At 34.6% G+C, this 23,483-nt stretch overlaps 1 protein-coding gene across 6 annotated transcripts in view; it reads right to left on the bottom strand.

Moving 5' to 3' along the window:
• The window catches only part of Ptp99A (Protein tyrosine phosphatase 99A), a 1,182,303-nt gene that overhangs the window by 18,213 nt on the left and 1,140,607 nt on the right, over nucleotides 1-23,483 (bottom strand). For 3 of the 6 annotated variants that reach the window (XM_083117414.1, XM_083117415.1, XM_083117416.1), the window contains 4 exons: nucleotides 22,840-22,899; nucleotides 17,877-18,043; nucleotides 2,939-3,236; nucleotides 1,462-1,633 (listed from right to left, as the gene is read on the bottom strand). In XM_083117414.1, the coding sequence (XP_082973540.1) occupies nucleotides 1,462-1,633; nucleotides 2,939-3,236; nucleotides 17,877-18,043; nucleotides 22,840-22,899 (697 nt within the window). The remainder of the gene's footprint in view (nucleotides 1-1,461; nucleotides 1,634-2,938; nucleotides 3,237-17,876; nucleotides 18,044-22,839; nucleotides 22,900-23,483) is intronic. The other 3 variants (XM_083117417.1, XM_083117418.1, XM_083117419.1) reach the window with 1 other exon arrangement.

The raw sequence follows: 23,483 nt of genomic DNA, 5'->3' as shown, positions 1-23,483 counted from the left end.
AACAGTTATCGAACTTCAATGTCACGTGTAGATGGACGAAAATGTTTTATTTTGTGTGGGCACCATACAGTTTTCCTTTGTTCCATGTAGCCTGCTGAATAAAATATGTTCAGGATATGCATGTGTTCTCCTTCTTTCATAACGCATTCCTATCTTTGTGACTGGTCGAACTTCATTGTCTCTAAGGTTGTACAAATATTTGTTAACTCAGAAAGAAGTATCAGAACCTTTTAGAAAATTTGTCAAAGCTTATTATGTACAAACTACACATTTTATTGTAACCCCTAGTTGTTGGAACGTAATAACTTTCCTAAGCACAACACATAGTATGCATAAGAGTAACATGTTGTTAGGATTCATGAATGGTGTCAAAAGGGGGATATGTTATGACACATGAATCAAACTTGTGAGAATGTTTGTTTCAAGTGTCTTCACATTACAATTACTTAAGAACTACTTGACGTATTACAATGTAACAAATGCCAATCTTGATGAATGTTACCATACTTTCAAATGAGCTGAAAATAAAATGGGGTTTCCATTAAAAAAACAAAGTTTGTGTTGAAAATCATACTTCCTTACGTAGTTGAACGTATTGTGTCCACTAATTTCATGAGACTCTCTCATACCTTTATATCTGCAAAAGCATTTTTTTCAATATTTCTGGTGGTAATTTTAGGTGACTCACCCTGTACATATATATAATGAGGTCATAAGATAAGGGTAAACTGAAAAATCAGAATAGAGGCAAAGAATGAGATGGTAGACACACAAAGGACACACTAGCAAGGAAGATGTATGAAATGAAAATATAAGAGCATTTTGACAAGATGAAAGAATAAATCATGCAAGGGAGGGATAAGAGAGAGTGGAGATACAAGAGAAAAGGAAGGATATGATATTGACTCCTGAAGGATGGAAACAACAGATGATGATTTTATAAAACAAAAGTACAAGGCCTTTACAACAAGATTAAAATGACTGAATTGTTATCTCAATTACAAAATTTATAGAATGTTGAACAGGAATTTTAGTAATAAATCAATATACCATTATCAAAAAATTACAAAAGAGTACCACTTTATTGTTACCATCCACTTTTTCCCTGTATAACTCATACTTTTGATGCCAAGTGCACGAAATGCATTACAGTTAACAGAGTACTTGAACTGCATTATGGAATTTTATGTTTAATCAATTTAACATTCTCATTATAATGATTTACTCTCTAGTAAAATATAATTGCACACAGGAAAAAGAAGCACGTATCAGGGATTAAATAATATGACACCCCCCGATATCATGAAACTCAAATGTTCATTTCCACAGTTACTCAAGTATTTTGTTTACCTTATTGTGGTTTGAATTATCCTCTATTGTGGTTTGAATTATCCTCTATAATACAATAAGAACAACAACTTTATTGGAGTGAAAATTTTCAATTTTATATTTTCCACTTACCTTGAAACCATGTAGCATTGATATAATCACTACCATCTACTCCTGGCTTTGGTGTTAGATGAACTCTGGCACTTTCTACTGGAAGGATATCTGGAATGCGATTTTTCATTTGGTTGCATTGCTTAGATGCAGACACCAAATGGAAGTCTTTAGGTTGGAATGAAGTGACCAGCTGCAATGCAACATAACAGTACTTGAAAAACAAATCCTTGCAATGTATTTGCATATGAATAATTGTATTTTCTTATCTTAACATTGCTTTTCTACCAAATTTGGCTCATTATAATGATGAGGATGGTGATATTGGTGAAGAGGCACTTGAAAAGGAATGACATGCACAGGCCCGACAAGCCAGAACTCGAACTTGGCACCCTCGGTAGTGAGATCTTTAGTTGACCTGAGAGGTCAGCCTCTGAAATAGCATGCAAAGTGTACAAAGATAATATTGACGCTTATGTCAGAAATTTGTTGGGTAAGTATATTTCTGTCTCCATGAAACAATTATTTTCATTGTCTGAAAATCCATCTATATTCAAAATTATAATTCGTCTCACATATTTTATGTGAATAGAAACAACAACTTAACAATTGGTGAGAAAATATTAGTAAATAATACATTTCTTGAATTACAATGGGTTTCTATGGTGGAATGATTTTACAGCATGTGAAACTAGGTAGTGTGTGCTTGATCAATATTATTAATGACAGTTAATTGCATTATGATCATGAGTTTTATATGCTGGGACCTTTTTATGCTCTAAACCCTCTGTCAGTAGGTTTATAAGCACTTCTAGCATGCAAATGTGCACAAAAATAAAGTGTAGGATGAGAACTTTGGAACTTACTTTATAAAGGACAAATTTTCCTATGAGAAGTAAAATTTTGATATCTCCTCCCTAAAAGTGCAGTTGATTTAAGAACATTCAAATTTCTCTTTGGCAAGTAACTACAGGTCAGATTCTCACCAAGTGATGTATGCTAACTCCTACGCTACATGGGGAATCCAGGCATCTTATGTGATACAAATACTTTTAGTTTATATACATTTGATGCAAAAATATTGTCATAATAATAGACCCCATTTTAAAATTGTTCTTAGTTTAAAATAAGTAATTTAATAAATAAAAATGATATAACAAAATGACACCAACCACCATAAGCCACAAAAAAGCACTGGTATTAAATTTAATTAATCTAAATTCTGAAACCAACTGTAAATCAATGTTTTGATATTTGTAAGCTACAAATATTGGCAAATAACAGTAAGAAGTGTAACAGAATGTAAAATTACATTTTAGTGAAGAAAATACAGAAATATCAACTTAAGCACATCATGAAAATCTATTACATTTCCTATAACAAAGTTGACAGAATAAGGACATGTCACCTATTGTACAGCAGATGCAATTTTCTGACATACCAAAGAAGATATTTTTGTTTCTTTCGTGAAGTTGTTTGCATAAATACAATAACATACCTTGAACTGCCTTTCTAGCATCTTCCATGGCTCGGTCTTTTCATCCACACCATCACTGGACTGAAGACTATGGATGTATCTTGACAAATATGCCAAATTGATGTTTGTTTCACCACTTTCTATAGCCTCCAAAAGAGCATCATGGATAAAAATATACTGTTCCTCTGTCTGCACAAGGAAGTTTCTCTGAGTGCGAATATGCCTCAAGAAACCAAAGATGTTGACTTCACCTTTTGCTCTAATTTGCTTCAGCATAGCATCCAGAACAATGTATGTTCCAGTTCTTCCCACGCCAGCACTGAAAGAAACTCAATTCATTTAACACAGTGGGCACAAACAGCAACCTTCATTCAGACACATTCACTGGAATGGTGCATCTTGTGCTTTGTATGAGTGTTCCTTTCCAGTTTCATTTAAAGCATTTTCCCCTTCTCTTCTTTTGTGATGTATAATAAATGTTAGGTAATCAGAAATTTGGTGAAAATATTTTTTTATATGTATGTTTTATTTAATTTCTCTCTTTCTCCATTTCCATATATTCTACTTTAACATTGCTCCATTACAAAGTGAGGTACCGTCATATGTTTTTCTAAGGGCAAGGGCTTATAATTATTATGAATAATGCTTATTAATATTTAACAGATCATTCATACAAGCTTGTATATTTCAATATGCTTTAAGACTGTGCATATTATTCAGTTTTTCATTTCCATCGAATTTTATATATATAGTCTTCTGTTTGCTCATTTTTGTTTCTTCATAATAATTGGAATTTTTTTCAAAGCATAGATAGATAGATGGATATAAACTCTTTCGAACTGTTGTCCTTCAAATGTGAATATTTATTTTCAGCATCATTAAATCTTTTGTTCATTCCAAGCTATGCAAAGACTGATTAATATCATTGATATCCATTAACAGTCCACAAGAAGTTATATTATGCACACATTCATTATCTATAATTTTTTATTGATTTCCATATAATTTATTCCTCTTGCTGCAAGCATCAAAGTTAATCTGTTGTCTGCTCCATGTACATTTAATGATGGTCAAGGTTGCATGTGCAAAGACATTGTCTATATTTTCAATATCTTCCTCTCTCTGCTTTTCCACTCATTTTACAGAATAACAGCATATTTTTTTAAATCACAAATTAGCAAGCCAACATTGCATAGTGCAAGTTTCAAATGCAGATTCAATTTAACTGATTGCTAGTGTGCTAAGCTGATATGCCAGTTTGAAATTCAAAGTCTTAGCAAATAAAGTCAGTAGTAATTAAGGAAGAATTGAGAATCAAAAGAGCATTGGTTGCAATTTTTTTTTCTATTTCAAGAAACAGCTTTAATTTTATTATATGACTTTTCAATGTCAAGGAAAGAATTAAAATTAAAGACATGTATACCTAGGTATATCACTGGAGTTAATTATCAGTGGATTATTTTTCTTATCAGAATGCCTTGCAAGTTCAGGATAATCAAATGTGGTATATATTTTCAAATGTAGAACAGAAAAGCCATTTGTTAATAAATGCTAATTTCTGAAAAATAATTTTGTTCTATTTGTGTTATGAGTATCCAAGACTGCATACATTTATCTTTCCTCTTATCTTATCACTGTCAAAAATATAAATTGGGACTGAGGTTAACAGTGTATCAATATACAGATACCATATTATGTAATATTTGATGATACATTTATGCCCAAACTCCTGTAGTCAGTTTATCACTACTATCCCAGAAAATCCTATCAAGCTTGCTACTATATGCATTGCACTTCAGATGATGATTTCTTTGCACTGCTCAACGTTTCATTCTCTTTTTTTTAAATCATGCACACTTTTATTTTTCACTCTAAATCTTGTCTTCATAAAAAGAGGGATATATTTTAAGACGATGTCTTTCAAATGAATATTTTTACTCATAAATCACTAACATGATTTGTTTGTTAAAAAATATTTCTGTGTTCCTTGCTTTCTTTCCTCATGAACACAAACTTCTTCTTGTTTGTAATTTCACTTTATTGATGAAACATGTCACATTTAAATTTCATAAATATATATACACACATATGGATTTTTTTGTTCTCCTATGGTGAGTTTGTTTTGTTCTTACAGTAGACTTTGATATTTAAAAAAATTGTCTTTATTCTTTTATATTTTGTTCAAATTGTGCATTAAAATAAAAAAATGTATAAGTTTTGCCAATTTACATAATATCTTTGAAGTCTGAGACACATTAAATAAAGATCTCATACATTCCACTTGATATTTTAGAAGCTGTAGCCCATATACTGTATTCGCTTTTATACCTGAAGACATCTTGCTAATATGAATTGATATTAATAATTTCACAAAATATTTTTTTGAGAAAGAGAGATATTAGAAAGCTGTTGTGACATTGGATTGACAGCAGACAAGCAGTTTGTTATTTGCCATTTTCTTTTCTCTCGGCAAACCATATTGTATGTAGGTATGAAACCCTTGTTAATTTCTGTAACTTTTCTTTAGCTATTGATTGATAGGTTGACATTATTTTGTAATTTGTAAGATATTTACTGCAACATCATTCAAAATTTCACAGCACCATTGCAGGCTCACTATGAAAATACAACTATCTCAAACAATTTTTAAATTCTCTATAACCCAAAACATAATGACATAGATGAAAAACTCAAGACCACTCAATTGCTTTCACAGTATTCTATACATACTTGATTTGTCACACACATTTATCTATGAAAGGAAGTACTTGGAGTTCATATCTTAAATTCCAAATCTCCAAAGAAAGCTTCTTCATGTTAGTTTGCAACGTACTTACAATGCATACACTTCTGTGCCATTTGTACAGCTCATTTCATTTCACTGCTACTAGAACATGGCTCATTAAGCATTGATCTTATTTTCATCTAACATTCTTTGTAAATTGTTCATCTGCTACTTGATTTTGCTTTTGAGATCTCCTGCAGGTGCTGGAATGACTTGATAGTATTTAATGGCATTAATTTCAAAATAACCTCAGTCATTTATTTTACCTGGTACCTCACTGTTAAAGCAATATTGATATTGGAAAGCATATAAATTGATACAAGCTTGTGTTATAATATTATAATCATTCAAGAAGAGTCTTGTGCTCTTATGTATGCAGCATCTTCCTTATAATTTGATTATCTCAAATAATCTTTTCCCTTGAACTGTTAGTTTAATTATAAACTTTCATCAACTGTATAATGCACCATCTTTTATTACATTGTCATCATAGAAGTGGCTTGCTGTTTTTCTCACTCTTCCCTTACCCAGCAAGTTTTCATATCAGACATATTTGATATTTCCTTCAAGCAAGCTAAAATGGTCCCTTGTCAAGTTGATGTAATTCCAATTTCAGCATATTTCTTTTGTAACTAGTCAAAGAAGAATGCATCACATGGTTTGCTATTTGATGCCTGACTAGACTCTCTTCGGTGGATCCACTCTGATGACTCCCATTGTGCCTGCTTCCAATTTCAAAACAGCACCTGCATGTCTTAAATATTAACAACTGCATACAACTTCCTAAGGCTTCTGTAGGTGTCTACTGAATAACACTGCACGTGTATGTTCTTTGAAAACTATGTAATTCCCAAGACAGCAAGTAGCTTTCTGGAAACACAGAATTACTAGTTATGAACTCCATGAACTTCCTTATTAAAAAGCAAATTTGGTAAATATAACTACTTATATACACAAATATACATACGTATGTAATACATAACCTAATATAATGTGTAGAAACACATTCCTTGCAGGTTAGAAAATTGCAAGTGTAATTTTGAAAAAAAGAAAAAAGTGCAGAACTTAAACCACTATTGAAGCATGTACTAATGAATACATTAAAATTTCCCTCCTCAGCATTATGATTGGAATGAATGACCTAATTATGTCTTACAAATTATTATACGTATAGGTCTACATTACACATGAAGTACAATTTACTTTGGTCAATAATATTTGTAGTATTTTTTCCAATTAAAATGTCAGTCTTCTATAAAAATAAATACATAACAATGCCAAATGTGCTTCAGCATAGAGTAACCACCAAAAATAAATAAATAATAACTTATATGGATTTCAAAATTGAACGTGGCAGTTAGAAATTGATTTCAATCAGATTTGAAATTTGAAGGCTAAATCAGGGTTTATAGATTTCTAAATACTGCCAGCCTTGTTATCTTCATTATGACTAATTATGACTATCCAATACAAACACCATTATGATAAGAGAAGTGTACTGAGTGATGATAAAATTATAATATGAACAATGATTAGATTACTAGGTGTATGGGAAAAAAGTAGAGAACGAGTGCATGAGTTTACAGACTAGTATGGAACATCCACATATTTCCCATCAAAGTCGAAAATGTTTTCTTTAGTTGACACTTTCAAACCAATTCTGCGACACCCTCTGTAACATATTGTCAGCTGTACTATTTTGGGGGGGTGGAGAAAAACTTTCAACATTTAAATGCACATGCAAATACTTAAGTTCTGTATACCTAATAAACACTGCAAATATACACAAATCCAGAATATATGTTACTAAAATCAGCCAAAACATAGTGAAAACTGTAAAATGATATAACAAACAGCTATGGGATTAACTATCTGATATTTCTCTGAAATAAATTTAAATTTTCTGACTTTCTTAGCTTTTCTTTGCCATCCCTGAGTTAGATGTACACGAATTTAGAAGTGTCCATGACTGTATATGAATAGCCCCTTGTGGCTATTCATATACATTAAAACTAGTACTGTTGCTGATGATTGCACTAGACAACACACGAGAGAACATCAGATGACCTACATAACAATCAATAGCAATATGCTGAAGGAAAAGAGAAAAATCTACTTCATTATTTGATATTTTTGTCTTTAATTGCCCTAATTATTCCTTATCCTTTCCAATAAACTTGGAAAAGGATTCATAGAAGTCTACTTCATTGATAACACCCAAAAGATGACCAAAGAAATAGCACCAAAATTAGGCAATAACTAAAAACAAAACTTATATACCTAGAGAACAAAACTGCAAGTTTGTTTTTTCGGTAAGTTGTCAATTATACCCTTCAAATTTGCATACTCATTAAAATATACAAAATAACTTGGCTGCTGTAATGTCATATTAATGTAAACGTTTTGAAAATCAGTTATGCTTATACCATAGACTGATAAAACCTTACTCAAAACAGAATGTTCCAATGTATCTCATTCACATAACATTGGATAATAAGTAATTTATAAATTAAGCCTTGGATAATAAGTAATTTATAAATTAAGCCATGAACTTTTCTGAACTAATAATCATTTTAGAAAAAGTAAAGTTCTCCCCTGGGCTTTGAACCATGCCATGAAGGCATATAGGGGGTGTGGAGTTAGGGCCATACACTTTCTTGATCATGGCCGAAGGTGGGGGTGATGTGATCAGCACAATTCCCCTGGTGGCCTTTATCCCCCCTCCCCCAGAGTTTCCTCCAGGTACCCAGTTTATACAATGCTGGGTGGGTGCAGGAGCCACTTGAACAAGTGGAAAAAATCCCAGTTCTCCCCCACCAGGGATCGAACCCCGGTCTCCAATGACATAAGAGGATGTGCCTACAAAATGCACGAATGGTCCCTATCCCTATTATTGCACTGCTACCAGTGTCTGTGAAGGTTTTGAAGCAGCCAGATAAAGCTTCTTCTGATACGCTCATCAGTTCAGTTGCGACTGCCATTTGGACTGATGAAATGTCACAACACAGAGTACTTTTACTTGGTGCTTAGCAAGTAATTCTTGCACTGCAAAAACGGTGTGATGCCTGTCATTTCCATGCAACAAGAACCAAAGGCCAGGTGCCCACAAGTCAAAATGTCAATGTTCTCTTTCCAAATTATTCCAGTAAAAAATGGCTCATGATAAAAGTAGTGATAATGTGTTCATCAGCCAACATGTGTATTAATACTTAACAGTCTGTTCCTGATGTGAGCAACTTTGTCCACATCTTGGATCATCGTCCTATTTTGAAAAAAAAATCCTCTTGTGCCATTCAAACACATGGGTTCATAAAAGCCTAGTCTCTATAAGCTTATTATAAAAACTTGCAAGTTTCAGTGTCTTTCCTCGTATAATACAAAACTTTATCTCCTCTCCATTCATTTTCAACAAATAATAATCCAACACTCGACACACACACAGGACTCTCCTGCCACTTGGCAGAACACCACTGACCACACTTTCAGGCTGAACACCACTGAACACACTTTCAATGTCATGAAAAGTGAATCTTCTGAATACAACAGAACAGCAACTCTGGTGTAAGTAGGCCACAGATAGTATTATGTATATAGGGCAGAGGGATAGACAGTGAACGAGTGTAGTACAGACAACCAGAAGAAAAGAGCCTAGGGACCATTCCTTAGTGAGTGAGTAGTGAAGCTGCAGAGAAGAATGTGCACAAGGAGTGGGGGGAAAGCCGAAGGGAAAACAGTTGTTGGTAGAAAAATCAGGTGGTAGAAAGAGAAGAGTGGTGGAAGAATTGAAGAACAAAATCAGAGACTGGATATGGTTAAAGATGATGATGATTATATATAAATTATGCTACCAGATCAGATAACTTTGATCCGCACCTATTACAGTTCGAATCAATGCCAAAACTACAAAATCAGAATTGTGATTTAACAGACCTTTGAACGGATCAATTGAGAAAGTCAGTTAAGTGTAAACAACAGAGAAGTACATAATTTCTGCTCCTTGCAGTTAAATTGACATAGTATGAAGAAAATATACCCATAGATATGGTTAGTGTTAGAGGGCAGTGACGAGGTGCTTGGTTAATTTGAAGTAGTTAACATGGAAGACAAAGAAAAAGATCGAATAGGAAGATGGGGTTAGAATAAGAACTAGCAGACTAGCGATGGTGGAACAAGGGTTCGTAAATTCCATTTTGAAAGTGGTCATGTGTTAATTTCCTTGGCAAAAGGAAGCAATCATTATTGAATAGCATAGTAGTATGAAGCTTGTGGAAACAAAGGTTCTAAATTAATGGTACAATGTTCTTGGAATAGAAATTATTTCCTATGGAGTACACCGACATTACAATTAATAACCAGCTTGCACAATACATCTATCCACCCTCAATTTCTATAAAATTTTTCACATTTTACTGGAAAGGTAATGTGTATTAGACTAACACAGAAATCTAGGAAAGGTGGGAAGCATGTTAATGCTTTTACAATTTACATCTTTTGCATTGCTTTCTGGAATATGTTACAAAGATTTCATAAAGGTAAATAAAGGTTTACTAATACTTATTATTAGGCATGGGACAGATTAATCAATCAATTAGCATTGGATGACATATGCATATTGGTGTATCTGGTTTATTGATAATATTACTAATATTATTACCAAACCAATATATGTGTATATATATATATAGCATGTAGTTTAGTAATGAATTCTGCCATATTGTTGTTATTTTTTATAAATATATACATATAATTCAAATGCCCTGGTTTTCTAAAGTAAACATGTAAATATAGAGTTTCTTTTTCATAGGTTTCCACACCCTAAGAAAATCACAATACTTCACAAAACAAAATTTCTTTATAAGAAAAACAAAATTTTTCAAAACTGAGGATGGATGGATACACTCTGCTTGTGCCAAATATATTCTATCTATGGAGGTGAAATGTTGAAACTTATCTTATGCTATGAACCGTTTCATACTTTCTATATTTTGTTGCAAAAACTGTTTCTCTACAACAGACCTTTGTAATTTATAACAGCTGTACAAGATCCTATTACAGTAGAAACGGAATTTTAAATTACTTTACATAAATCCAAAATTCCATTTCAGATTTTACATTTTCCTGCATTTTAAGTTTCATAGTCCTTGCATTAGATTTGTCAAGATACATTTATCATTCTGTGATAGATATCTAACAATCAGTTTACTTTCCCTTGGTACATAAGGCTTAGCATAGTGCAAAGGGCAAAAGTGACATAAAGGGAGGGGGGGCCTGTGCCCCCCTTAATCGCTGCCACTGCTAACAATTTAATATATATCATAAAAGCATCCAACAAATTTGTTTGAAAATCAGATTTCTATGTTTAATTAATATAGCTTAGTCTATTAGAGGTAAGGAAAAAGGATTATCATCTTTTAAGTTTATTAACTCACTTAATGGTTACATTACAGGAAGAAATATATACAGCACTCTTGTGAGATTACCTGCAGTTTCTGTGTTCTTTGACACATCTGAACCATGGATATTCTAGCACCATACGCAAATCTAACCTAACAAGTGACATAACTAGCTAAGAATACAGTGGAACGTCAATTCTTAATTTTTCAGAGGACCAAGGTAAAATAAACTTAAAATGTGGAAAATGTAAAATCAGAGAAAATGTGTGACATTTTGCTGTTTTGGGACAATAAGGATTAACTGGGGAAAGGTAATATCCAGGAACACAAAATTGTACTTTTTGTGTTGTTTTTTTTTACTATGGATACTGATGTAAACTGCTTGATATATATTATACATATAAGATTAATGATTTTAGTTGCAAATGACTTCTCTGTTGTGCTTGTACTTATCTACAAACATAATCCGAGAGACATTCTGGGCAGTCATATAAAGATGCAACAGAACATTCCATCTGCATATTATTTTGTCCTTCATTAACACTATCAGTGCACAAACAGTGCTGATAGGGAGTCTGTAAGTTTAGAAAGAATAGGAGATGCAGTGTTAAATGTAGTAACTAAGAGTATGTACTAATTTATCCATCCCAATTACCATTTCATTTCTTCACCACAAAGCATCAAAATGATTGCTTACAACCAGCGTTCATGTGGGGAAAACTATAGAGGAGGGGGAAATGCTATTTTCATGTTTTGATATTTTTGCCTCATCTGTAGTGCTTCAGAAACCAAAGGCAAAAGCAGAATTTTCTTCAGGGGGTGTCAAGAATCCCTTATCTTGTACATACATACATGCTAATTTCTTCAATTAACATGCATCGCTATTATATACAAACATATAAAACACATTTTTAGTTTCAAACCTCACACTGAATCACATTTATATTTTGCTAGAGATTTTCATGCCCATTTCTTCCCCTTCAATTAAAACACTGCTTATATGACATAATAAAATGTAAGAATCGTATAAACATCTGGGATGCATCTACAAATTCTCATCAGCAGTAAAAGAATTATAATGTCCTCCTACAGATTTCTGTCAAGTTTATAATGTCCTCCTACAGATTTCTGTCAAGTTTACAATGTTATTCAAAATGAAATCAACAATTTTAAATGTTTGTTGTATTAGTAGTTTATAACTATTTAAATGAAAAGAGATATCAAATGAAAGCGTACACATCAGAGAATTCACTTACAATGACAATTATAAGTTCTCACTGTGTCAGATTCAGCCAAAACTTTCTTTATAATTTGCAAATGAACTCATTCTCAATTAACTGTTTATACCACTTACAAATGGTGGTTGCTTAATAAACTTGACTCAAAACAATAGTTGCACTGCAACACTAATTTTCATTTGATGATAAGGGAGTGCACAGAAATACTTCTCCTTATTTAATGTCATATTGGCACTGAACTTGGTAAGCCACACCAGGCCCAGCAGCTGCAGATATGCCTGGATATCAGTGGCCACTGATCATTTGATACTAAGTAATTGGCCAATCATGAGTCGTCAAACTTGCTACGAAATCTGCTGCCTGTCTGGTAGGTGGATGTATTCAGTGGCTGTGAGATTGTTCTTTGATTTTTGGCAAATACAGCTAAATGTACAATTTTATTAGCCTCTGTAGGATGATGTTCAAAATCTAGACTAGAAGTTACTTCCTCATGCGAGTACAGACAATTGAATGAGTGTTAGCGATGTTCTCTCATTAGTTTAGTCTATCCTTATTGCTGCAAATATTTGAGAGGGAGAAATATGAAGAATCATCAAAGAGTACACAAACTACCTACTTCTTAAATGCTATGAATTGGAAAGATTAAAATTGGGTTCCCAGCCTCGATAGTGTAGCGATAAAACTGCTGTCTCGATGTAAAGGGGCTGGCCTCCATGGCAGAGTGGTTAGCACATCATGCTACGATGCCAGGGGTCCTGGGTTCGAGTCCTGGCCTGGGCATGGATGTTTGTGAGTGTCCATTCATCAATTTCATCACATCACCACTCATCCCCATCTTCGCAATTAGCCAAAAGTGGAAAAAAAGCGAAGTAAACTAAATCAAATCAATGTAAAGAGGTCCCAGGTTTGGTTTCCAATTCCAGTCGTTGAACAAGAAAACCAAGAAAACGCAAGATATTTCATCATGGCAGAGAAAATAGTATCATTAACACATTTTCTATTCAAGGATGGTATTGTTTATTTGATGCCTACTTTATTAAATTAGTGATGCTTTTCTGAAACACGAAAAGCTACAATCTTTTGCTGCTCTCTACTGTTGTAATTTTAACAGTTTACAAGTTATGGCAGACTATGAAACAGAAAGGAACTCCAAGGCCCTTCTTCAGCAGCTGCTTGCAATAGTGCCAACTGCTGTCAACTATTGGAAATTTAACTACACATTTTCTAAGGAGATAAGATATTCATTATGAAGAATAACCCATGGTGTAACAGGCCATTGAGGGCCTGGGCCTACCTATTGACTGCTGGCCTCACTCCCAACTGATCCTACTCACTCACTCACCCGAGGTGGGAGATCATGCAACCAGTTACGGGATGATGTGTGACCAGCACAATGAACCTCCGGTCATAGATATAGGTTTTCATGATCAGGTTACGCTACTCATTTGTAGCTCCCCAATTTCCTCATGATGGTGGGTGGCCACCGGTCCCATACACAGGATGAAATCTCAGGAGAAAAGTTGTTACGCTTCCTCCAGAGACTCAAACCTGTACACACCCTGTAGCCACTCCAGCATGATGTCTACGGTGCAGGACTCATTATAAAGAAGCATTAAGGGTCTCCCGGATGGTGTAGTGGTAACATTGTTGCCTTGTAATCAAGGGGTACCGGGTTTGATACCCAGTGGAGGCACATGGCACAGTCGTTTGCATCCCACTTTAAACTGTAGGTCCAGTCCCAATTAGCCTTCCTGTCCATAGAGTGGACTTAAAACAACAAATCAATCAAAGAAGTTTTAATTAAATAACCTTTGGCTATGATGTTGATTTCTTTTTTGAATAACCTCATACATATCTCTTACTTATAATTCTCTTCCAATATTTTCGTACAGATTTCAATTTTTGAATTTCTTTCTTCTTAGGGTTGTCTTGGTTTCACACTGCATCAGCTAACTATAACACTACTATTCTGGTGGAACTTCACTCCCACGTTTCTGTCAATCACTTCCTCACTTCACATTTCAAGCATCTCTTAGATGTAATACTGTTCTGAATTACCACAACATAATTTACACTCCCATAGCTCCTCAATACATGACACTTCATAAGAGAGCAAGAACACACTGTGGTTGGTATGGTATGCATGTCTGAACATTCTCAGCACAGTTATTCTACATGTATAACTGTAATAAGCAGTGGCATGTCAAAGAATTTGGACAAGGAGGGTGTATGACTATGTATCAGACATTCTTTTGTAATACGAAAACTGAGCCAAAATAAAGAGTTCCCCCCAGCCCTGGACAAGCCACTCACAGTGAGTGAGCAAGAAGTACCTAGTACAAGGGCTGAGCTGATACTTGTACAGTCATCGACACTTCTGGGTTGTAATGATCCCAATGAAAGTCAATAGGGTTGTTACAACCTAGTAGTGTCCATGACTGTACTGATGTGTTGGTATAAGAAATATTGGTTGAAATTTAAATCACTGATACTGCCAGAATACTTTTCCCATGTTCGGGTATCTCATGAACAAAAAATGTCACACGACACTTTTGTGGTCTAAAGATTCTGTATATTCTGCACAATGGATATTTCAAAAAATATCCACACCACAATTGTGTTGCAAAAGATATTTTAATATTCCTATTACATCTTATTTAATTCGTCAAATATTTTAAAGCAAAACTCTGCTAGACTGATGTGGTATAATAAGGTAAAGGTAAAGTTTCCCGTGCATATAGCACAGTGCCATGAAGGCACATTTAGAGGATTGGAAGTAGGGCCCCACACATTCTCGATTTCTGCCAGTTTTGGAGGTGATGTGATCAGCACCATGCTCCCACCTTTACCCCCTCCCCCAGGTACACATTGATTTGATGTGGTATAATTGGAAATACTTATTAACATTCTGAACAACTTAATTATTACAATGTTCAAACAGCCGTATCGAAATCTGTAAGAGTACAGATTTGGTATGAGTACTTGTTTAACATGGTATCAGCTCAGCTCTACCTAGTACACTTGTGCAACTTATTATTATTAATCAATGATGTTAAATGTACCGAAATATTATACACATTTCACATGCATTATGACATTTTCATAATGTTAGTTTTGTGATTACTATGGAAAAAACAGACTTTGCTTCATGTTTGTCAAGCAGGTAGCATCATTATATGCCGTCTGCCTAAATTCTCAGTACTGTTTACATAGAAGTAAGAGGAGTCAGTTGTTTTTTTTACATATTCTGAGTATAAATATTGCCGTTCCTGGTAACATCCTTGTTTTGATTTCTTTCTACTTCTATTTGTAAATTCTTATTTTATATCACTTTTAAAAATTATTGGTAGCCTATTGGGAACAGTTCTGCTCTGCAGTGTGCTACTTCTTCAAGGTGACATCAGAACTAGTGCCACTATCATAGTGCAAGAGACTTCGAAGAACCTACACTCTAGACCCTGTTGCCAAGATTTCTTGCAGTCTATTATTTTTTGTCCCCACTCCCCTACCATGTAGAAGAATTGGAGGAGAAAATTTCCAAGTGACTCAATTATAGAAGAATTTGTGCAAACTAGTTTTAGTCCTCAGACCAGAGGTAACCTGATTACAAAACTACTTGGTACCAAAAGATTCATTAAAATGTTTTTTCGATTTACTGATATAAAATCAATCATACAATTGCAACACAAAGATGACATGTACTAAAAGATAAAGCCAGCTGTTACCACAAGAAAAATAAATACTGTAAATATTTAAAAATTGAAATTTTTCTAACAGTAGATGATGAGATTCAGTTTGTGTTCTTCCCAATACAGCTGTGAACACAGAAACTTGAAACTTGAAAGCATTTTCTCCAAATTTCTAGAAAAACTACTATCTTTTCAATCTTCTTTCACACAAGATGAAAGATTTATTCTTGAAATTGTATATATATTCCTAAAATAATACATTAAATATGAAATATCATCTACATAAAATAGCTGTGTAATTATGCTTTGGTTTTCCACATTAAAAGGAGATATGTATCTTAATCTTAAGTCTGTTACTTACTTCCTACAACTGTGGTTTGAAAAAAGAATAAGATGAACAATAATCCAGCATTTGCTGCTCTCTTAATAGCCTTTAATATTGTACAGAGTAGTCAAAAGACACAGATTTTTAACAGATTTACGACCTAACACACCTCCATTCACGAATACTGCACTTAAATGGTCTAATTTCATCTATGTCATTTATACACTTTTTGGTATGTTGAATGTTGGAAGTATATTTCCAGGAACACTGATACAATCACACAAAGCACCTTGTATTTCTTGTATGCAATAGAGGCACCTTTTGAAGCCTTAGGAAGTATATGTAGTATGACAAATGATATGGAAAAGTTATACAATTACAATAAATTGCAAAAATGGTGAAAACATGATTGACAATATCAGTTTCTGTAGGAAACAAAACAGTTTCTCACTTTTTATTGCATTGAAGTTTATTTTTGCGCATGAATGTCATATCAGAGAAAAAAATCCAAATGCAATTTCATACTTTCTCAAAAACTGTGATCTCTCACATGTCATTATGCTGAAGTCCAAATAATAAACCAAACAATCTTTCTTTAATTTTGCATTATCACATTGTATGGACACAACTTAGTATGTGTTGTTTAGTCTTTACTTTGGACTTAATGAATAGGGTTGCACTTATTTATAATGAACAACCAAAAATGAGTTAGACTAAGCATGCACTGGCCACATTGTTCTTCATATCAAGAAATGCCAGGATTCATCCACTGTAGATGTAAACAATGTCTACAGTTTCAATTCACGCTGCTATAAAAGCTGGAATTCTCCCCTGTGTATTATACCATGACATGAAGGGACAATGGAATGTGCATTCTTGCTATCTACCAGAATGGTGGTAATGTGCCTTTACCCCCACACACATCCCCCACCCCCCCCCCACCCCCTTGGGGGAAAATTTTCTGATATCACCCAGCCTGGAAATAAAATCTACGTCTCCCACATAGCATTCAGAGGCACTGCTGACTAGACCACATTGCTTACAAACTGAAGCTAACAACTGCTTTGATCCTATAGGCAATGACTACCTACATTGTTTCACAAATTCTCAATCATGTGGGACCCTAATACTCTGAAAATTAAAATATAGAGTGGAATATTCCCCTGCACTTATCTTCCTGGTTCTACCTTCCTGGTTCTACAATCTTTCCCCATATTTTTATGTTTTCAAATGCATGTACTTTAGAAATATCTGCCTGTTGTCGAAATTCAGTGTGGTTCACAGTTAATGGGCAATTTCTCATTTTTTGCTTTCCATTAGGTGTAATTTTGTTTGTGAACTGAAAACACATCTTTGAGGATTCAGTGACTGAATCTAACCAAGTATATCAACATTCCCAGTGTCAAATATAACACACTTTGTTTTCAATGTAACTTCATTATAAATATGTGCAACAGAGTATGCAAGAAGTATTTTGAAAATTTAAATATTTGAAAATTTAAGTAATTTTTAAATCAAGTAAAACTTACCTGCAGTGTACTATGATAGGACCAGCATCTACTGGATTGGCAGCAGAAGACTTCTTCACAAAACTGAGAACAGGCAAAGGATGATCTGGAGTTCCATGATCTGGCCAATTTGTATAATGATACTGGTACACAAATCTCTCTGCCATGCTGTGTTTCTTTTTCTTTATCTGCATAAACAAAATTCATTTATAAATATCCAATGGGCTGACGTCAACAGAACAAATACTGGTGCTACCAGAACTAAGAATTTCTATTGGTCATTAAAAACATTTGTATTTTTTCCATATTTCAAAAGTATTTTAAACTCATTCTCTGCTCACACTAAGAACTCTCCTTGGAGTTATATCAGGGGAAAATCTGTAATAACACATTGTTCACAAAAGCAATGAAAAGGAAAATTAATTCAAACGTATGAACAGAAGATAAAAACTGGCTGTAGAAATATTTAGAAAAATAATGATTGGTGTATATATGTGGCATTTAGCTAATGCAAAAGGAGTAACTATTGCCCCCTCTCCAAATTTATGAGAAAATAAAAAAAAAATGTTATTTCTGAAATATCACAAGTATCTATCTATGTCTCTCTAAATGTATCAAAAACCACACATTTTTTTTTCCTCCCTAATAAAATTCCTATGCAGTGGAACCCCAATTTTACATTCCCCTGTTTTACATTTTACCACATTATACATTCAACATTAATGGTCCCAATAGAGCAAAATGTTATAAAATTTTCCCAATTTTACATTTTCCCACATTGTAAGTTATTCTGGCTTGGTCCCCTGAAAAACGTAAAATCGGGGTTCCACTGTAATCCCACCTATGCCAATACATCATCTGTCTTTATCATGCTGTAAATACTGTTCTTATGCACCTCTTAATAAATTTTCGAATTTTGGTACTTTAAAATATAGCTCTCCTATCTAAATTGCATCATATTTACATATGTTTACAAAAATTTGAAAATACCTATGAATGGTCAAACAAAGCATATGGGCATTACTAGAGAGGTGGAAAAGTGATATACAATAAGAATTTACAAAGAGAAGTACAAAAAAAGAAATCAAAAGAAAGATGTGACCAGGAAAAGAAATATTAATTCTCAGAATACGTAAATAAAATATTTTAGTAGCTACGAAATGTGGCCTCTTAAATTGGAATACAAGGACAGTTACAAGATTCACATAATACAAGGACAGTTACAAGATTCACATAAAGATAATTAGTTTATTAAAAATTCTCAATAACTAACAACCATAATTTAAAAAGAAATGGTTGTGGGTGATAATGAGTCAATTGGAAAAGAAATTGCGAGATTAGGAAATATTATGTTGAAAGAAAGATCTCCAATGTAGCTGAATGGTTGGCAGTTAGACCTTGCAAGCTGTTCTCGGTTTGATCCCTAATAGAAGCTCCAAAGTTTTGGTTGACCAGTGTGGAATGTGATGTGTGGAATGTTGTCTCAAATGCCAGAAAACAGTGCATATGGAACTAAATGTGCTGATCACTTATCATCCAATGATTTGGTCCTGTAAAGGCTGTTGCATCACAGATTCACTTTGAAAGAAACAACAGAGTTAGGAAAAGAATTTCATAATTACAGGCCTTGATTTTTCGCAAACTCAATAACAGCAAAAATGTTAATATTTGCAAAATGTATTTATGTATGTGCAGTGACACATACTAAACAAGTTTGCGGAACGTAAGATAAAAAGTTAAATTACTTAGGTGAAATTTAGAAATTTCGTATTTCCATGTTGCACAATTTAATAGTTAAATCCTATTAATTTCGAAGATCCTCCATCTTCATTCACTAAGGGTACGGCATCTGGAGCGGAGATGGTACTGCGTCACTCTTTTGTTTGTTCCCGGGCGGGGCGGTAGTTGCAATTTCTCCCATTCGGCAGCACTGGCGTGTGTATCCTGGTTTGCATCGTGTACTTCCTGTTGTTAGGTGGTGTTGCTGGGTGATGGTTTGGGGGGCTGGGTCATGCTGCTCGGTGTGATGCGGTTCCTGTTCCCCACGAGGCTGGAAGGGGTCGAGTATGCGCACCACATGTTTTCTTTTTTCTGGTCTGGGATCTTTTTGAGGATGGGGTATCAAGTCGGGTGTGCCTGTTAATTGTCCAGGTTCAGTGCTGGTTTCTGTTGGATGATAGCATGGGTTTCTTTGACAGTGTTTTCTATGACAGGGCCGGTTGGGTGAAGTATGGATACAGAGGCGATGGTGTGGTTTGTAGAGTGGAGGTGTTGAGAAAGGCCTGATTTTGGTGTGTCTTTTTTGGCATCTTTTACGTGTTCATTAATCCGTTCTTGAACAGTGCGGATGTTTCTGCCAATGTAGGTGTTGTGGCATTGGCATGTGGCCTTGCAGACACCAAGGGATTCAAGTTTGGGTAGGTAGTATCGCTTAAAGTTTGGTAGTGCTCTTCCGATTTGGGATATGGGTTTGTGTGCCAGTCGGATGTTGAAGGGTTTGAGGGCCTTGGCAAATTTTTCTGATGTGGAGGGGTGGTATGGAAAAGTGATCCATTTGGGTTTGGGATTTTGGTTCGGATTATCACTGTCTCATGGGTGTCAGAGTTGGCTTCTGCTTTTGCACACCACATGGATAGCTAGTGTTCGGTGTAACCATTGTTTAGTTCTATTTCGGTTACTCATGCATTTCATCTTGGAGGTCATCTTCTGTGCCGCTATGTGCGAAGGCTCTTCTGTAGAAGTTCATCCATACTCCAGTTTTCTGTTTTTGTGGGTGGTTGGATTTTGCATGGATGTACTGTGTGTCCAAACCTGGTTTCCTGTATACAGATGTGATGAACAGTGTTGTTGGATGCTTAGGTTGAGAAAGTTGAGGTGGCCATTTTCTTCCCTTTCAACGGTGAAATTTATGTTAGGATGTATGTTGTTGAGGGCAGTTAGGAGATGGTATAAGTCCTCTTCCTGTTTGTTGATAACTAGGGTGTCATCGGCATATCTTCTGTATCTTATATGCACAAACTGTGGCTGGGTGAGTATTGACTTCTCTGCCACATGTAGCCCAATGTTGGATAGGGATGCAGAAAGGGGGTTGCCCATCGCTAAGCCTCCTGTCTGGTGGAAGAAACTGTCTTCAAACTGGAAATAGTTGTGGATGAGGCAGGCTTGTAGGAGGTTGCAGATTTAATCTGTTACAAATGGGGGCATGCCATTGCTGAGGAGCCATGTTCTGGTAAAGTCAAATGCAAGGCTGATTGGAATGGAGGAGTACATTTTCAATATGCCTATGCTGGCTAGTTTGTAGTTGGTTTTGACGAAAGAGGTGACAATTTTTTTTTTGCTTCAAGGCTGTTCTTTAGGCAGTAGGAAAGTTTATCATTCTGAGCGTTCAGTTTCTGGAGGAGCCATTTTGTCAGGTGAACACTGGGTTGACTGAAGCCGGCCACTATGATTCTTAGAGGAGTTCCTGGTTTATGAGTTTTGGGTATGCCGCATGCACAGTAAAGGCTGGGGTCGGTGAGAAAGTGAAAGGAAGAAATTAATCAACACCAAGACAAATTCATCACATCCGTATACAGGAAACCAGGTTCGAGCACCCAGTACATCCATGCAAAATCCAACCACCCACAAAAACAGAAAGCTGGAGTATGGATGAACTTCTACAGAAGAGCCTTCACACACAGCTGCACAGAAGACCTCCAAGATGAAATAGCATGCGTAACCGAAATAGGACTAAACAATGGTTACACCGAACGCCAGCTATCCATGTGGTGTGCAAAAGCCGAAGCCCAGCTCAGACACCTATGAGACATTGATAATCCGAACCAAAATCCCAAACCCAAATGGATCGCTTTTCCATACCACCCCTCCACATCAGGCAAATTTGCCAAGGCCCTCAAACCCTTCAACATCCGACTGGCACACAAACTCATATCCCAATCAGATGAGCACAACACAACTTCAAGTGATAAGAACTGCTTCGAAAATAACAATGAATAATGTCTGACTTCCCAGATAATGGATTTTTTTTTTCTGCTGCTGGTGCATGTGGGAGGATAAAAAAAGTGTGTGGAAGTTTCAAAATGAGGGTTAATTATTGTAAAGCTTGTAGAACATGAATCTGAAGTTGTTAAGCCAAGGTAAACCCTAATTATATAGTAATTTTATACTGGAAAGTACATTGTAAAGTTTTTGCACTCATAAATTTCAACAGTTAGAAAATGATTTTATGCTTAAAATATAAATGTATACCCAATAATTACAATTAGTTAACCTACCCTACTAATCTACGCATTTCTGAATGGAAATTATATTTCTCTGGCTTAATTGGAATCCATCACTTGGGAAAATGAAACATTGTTAAAATCAGATCTAATTTAGTGATTGATTCAAAACAAGTTGGATGGTCATGTGACCTAGAAATTAAAATACCAGTTTAAAAATATTTGCTACAATAAAATGATAATTTTGAGAAAAGAACACCAAAAGTAAATAAAACACATATTTTGAAAAAAAAAATGAAATAAATAAATAAAACTGAAAAACTGAGGTCCTTAATTACATTACATATGTATTGGTGACTTCCCGATAGCTTAGTGGCTAACCTTGTATTTGAGGTGTCAAGGGTTCAATTCCTGATGGAGGCACTTATACAGTTGTTTGGCTCAGACTTTAAACTGTACGTGAAGTACCGATTAGTCTATCTGAGCAATAATAACAATAATAATAATAATAATAATAATAATAATAATAGAACATATTATATAATTATTAACATCAGATCATCAAACAGAATTGCTGAACATTTAGATTGCATTTACTTAACTTATGTTGACTAATGTAGTGCAATCGTATCATAATATTAATTTGGATTACATATGTGTGAGGTAAATATATGGTTGTTATATGAATCTACACAAATATTGGAATTAAGACTTTTCAACTATTACAGTAGTGACTCCTAAGAGTATAATATTTCAATATTTACCTCTGATCTATGAACAATACTCTTGCAAAATTCACTTTTTCTGGTGTAGAATTGGGAAGTCTGAAAAGAAGTTAATTGTATACCATGAACTAAAATATTTAAAATGATACATATATGTGTATGTATGTGTGGGAACAGATATATTTGGACAAAATAAAAACAAAAAAAAATGTTCAGTTAACTATCTGGGTCTTTTGACTATTTCTAATTGACCTAGATAATTTTATCAGATATTTGAGAATAGGTATTTGAGAATAGGTGTTTCCATACTCAAATTAATACATGACCACTATAAATGGATCATGCATTTGCAGTGTATATGTAGCTAATGTGTGTGTAATGTAATCTGAAAATGAAGCTCATCTCTTCACAATTTTAAATGAACCTGCCTTTATGCATTGAATTTCTGTATGATAGATATTGGCTGTCATGAAAAATGACATATTTGCATAAAAGGAAGGCAAACTACCAATCCTCAAGTGATGGTGATTTTTCTTGATTGTTTCCCAGGTAAATTGAGGTCTTCCTGCCTATCATCATGTAATGTATGAAAGAATGGATGTACAGAACATCTATTCCTGCACAAGATGCATAAATTACATTAAAGAGTTTGTGTAAACAAGTTGCAGAAAGCTCAGTGTAAA

The sequence above is a fragment of the Lepisma saccharinum genome, chromosome 2, assembly GCF_977018435.1.
Source record: "Lepisma saccharinum chromosome 2, izLepSacc3.1, whole genome shotgun sequence".
NCBI lineage: Eukaryota > Metazoa > Arthropoda > Insecta > Zygentoma > Lepismatidae > Lepisma > Lepisma saccharinum.
This window is presented reverse-complemented; position numbering and strand designations above follow the sequence as displayed.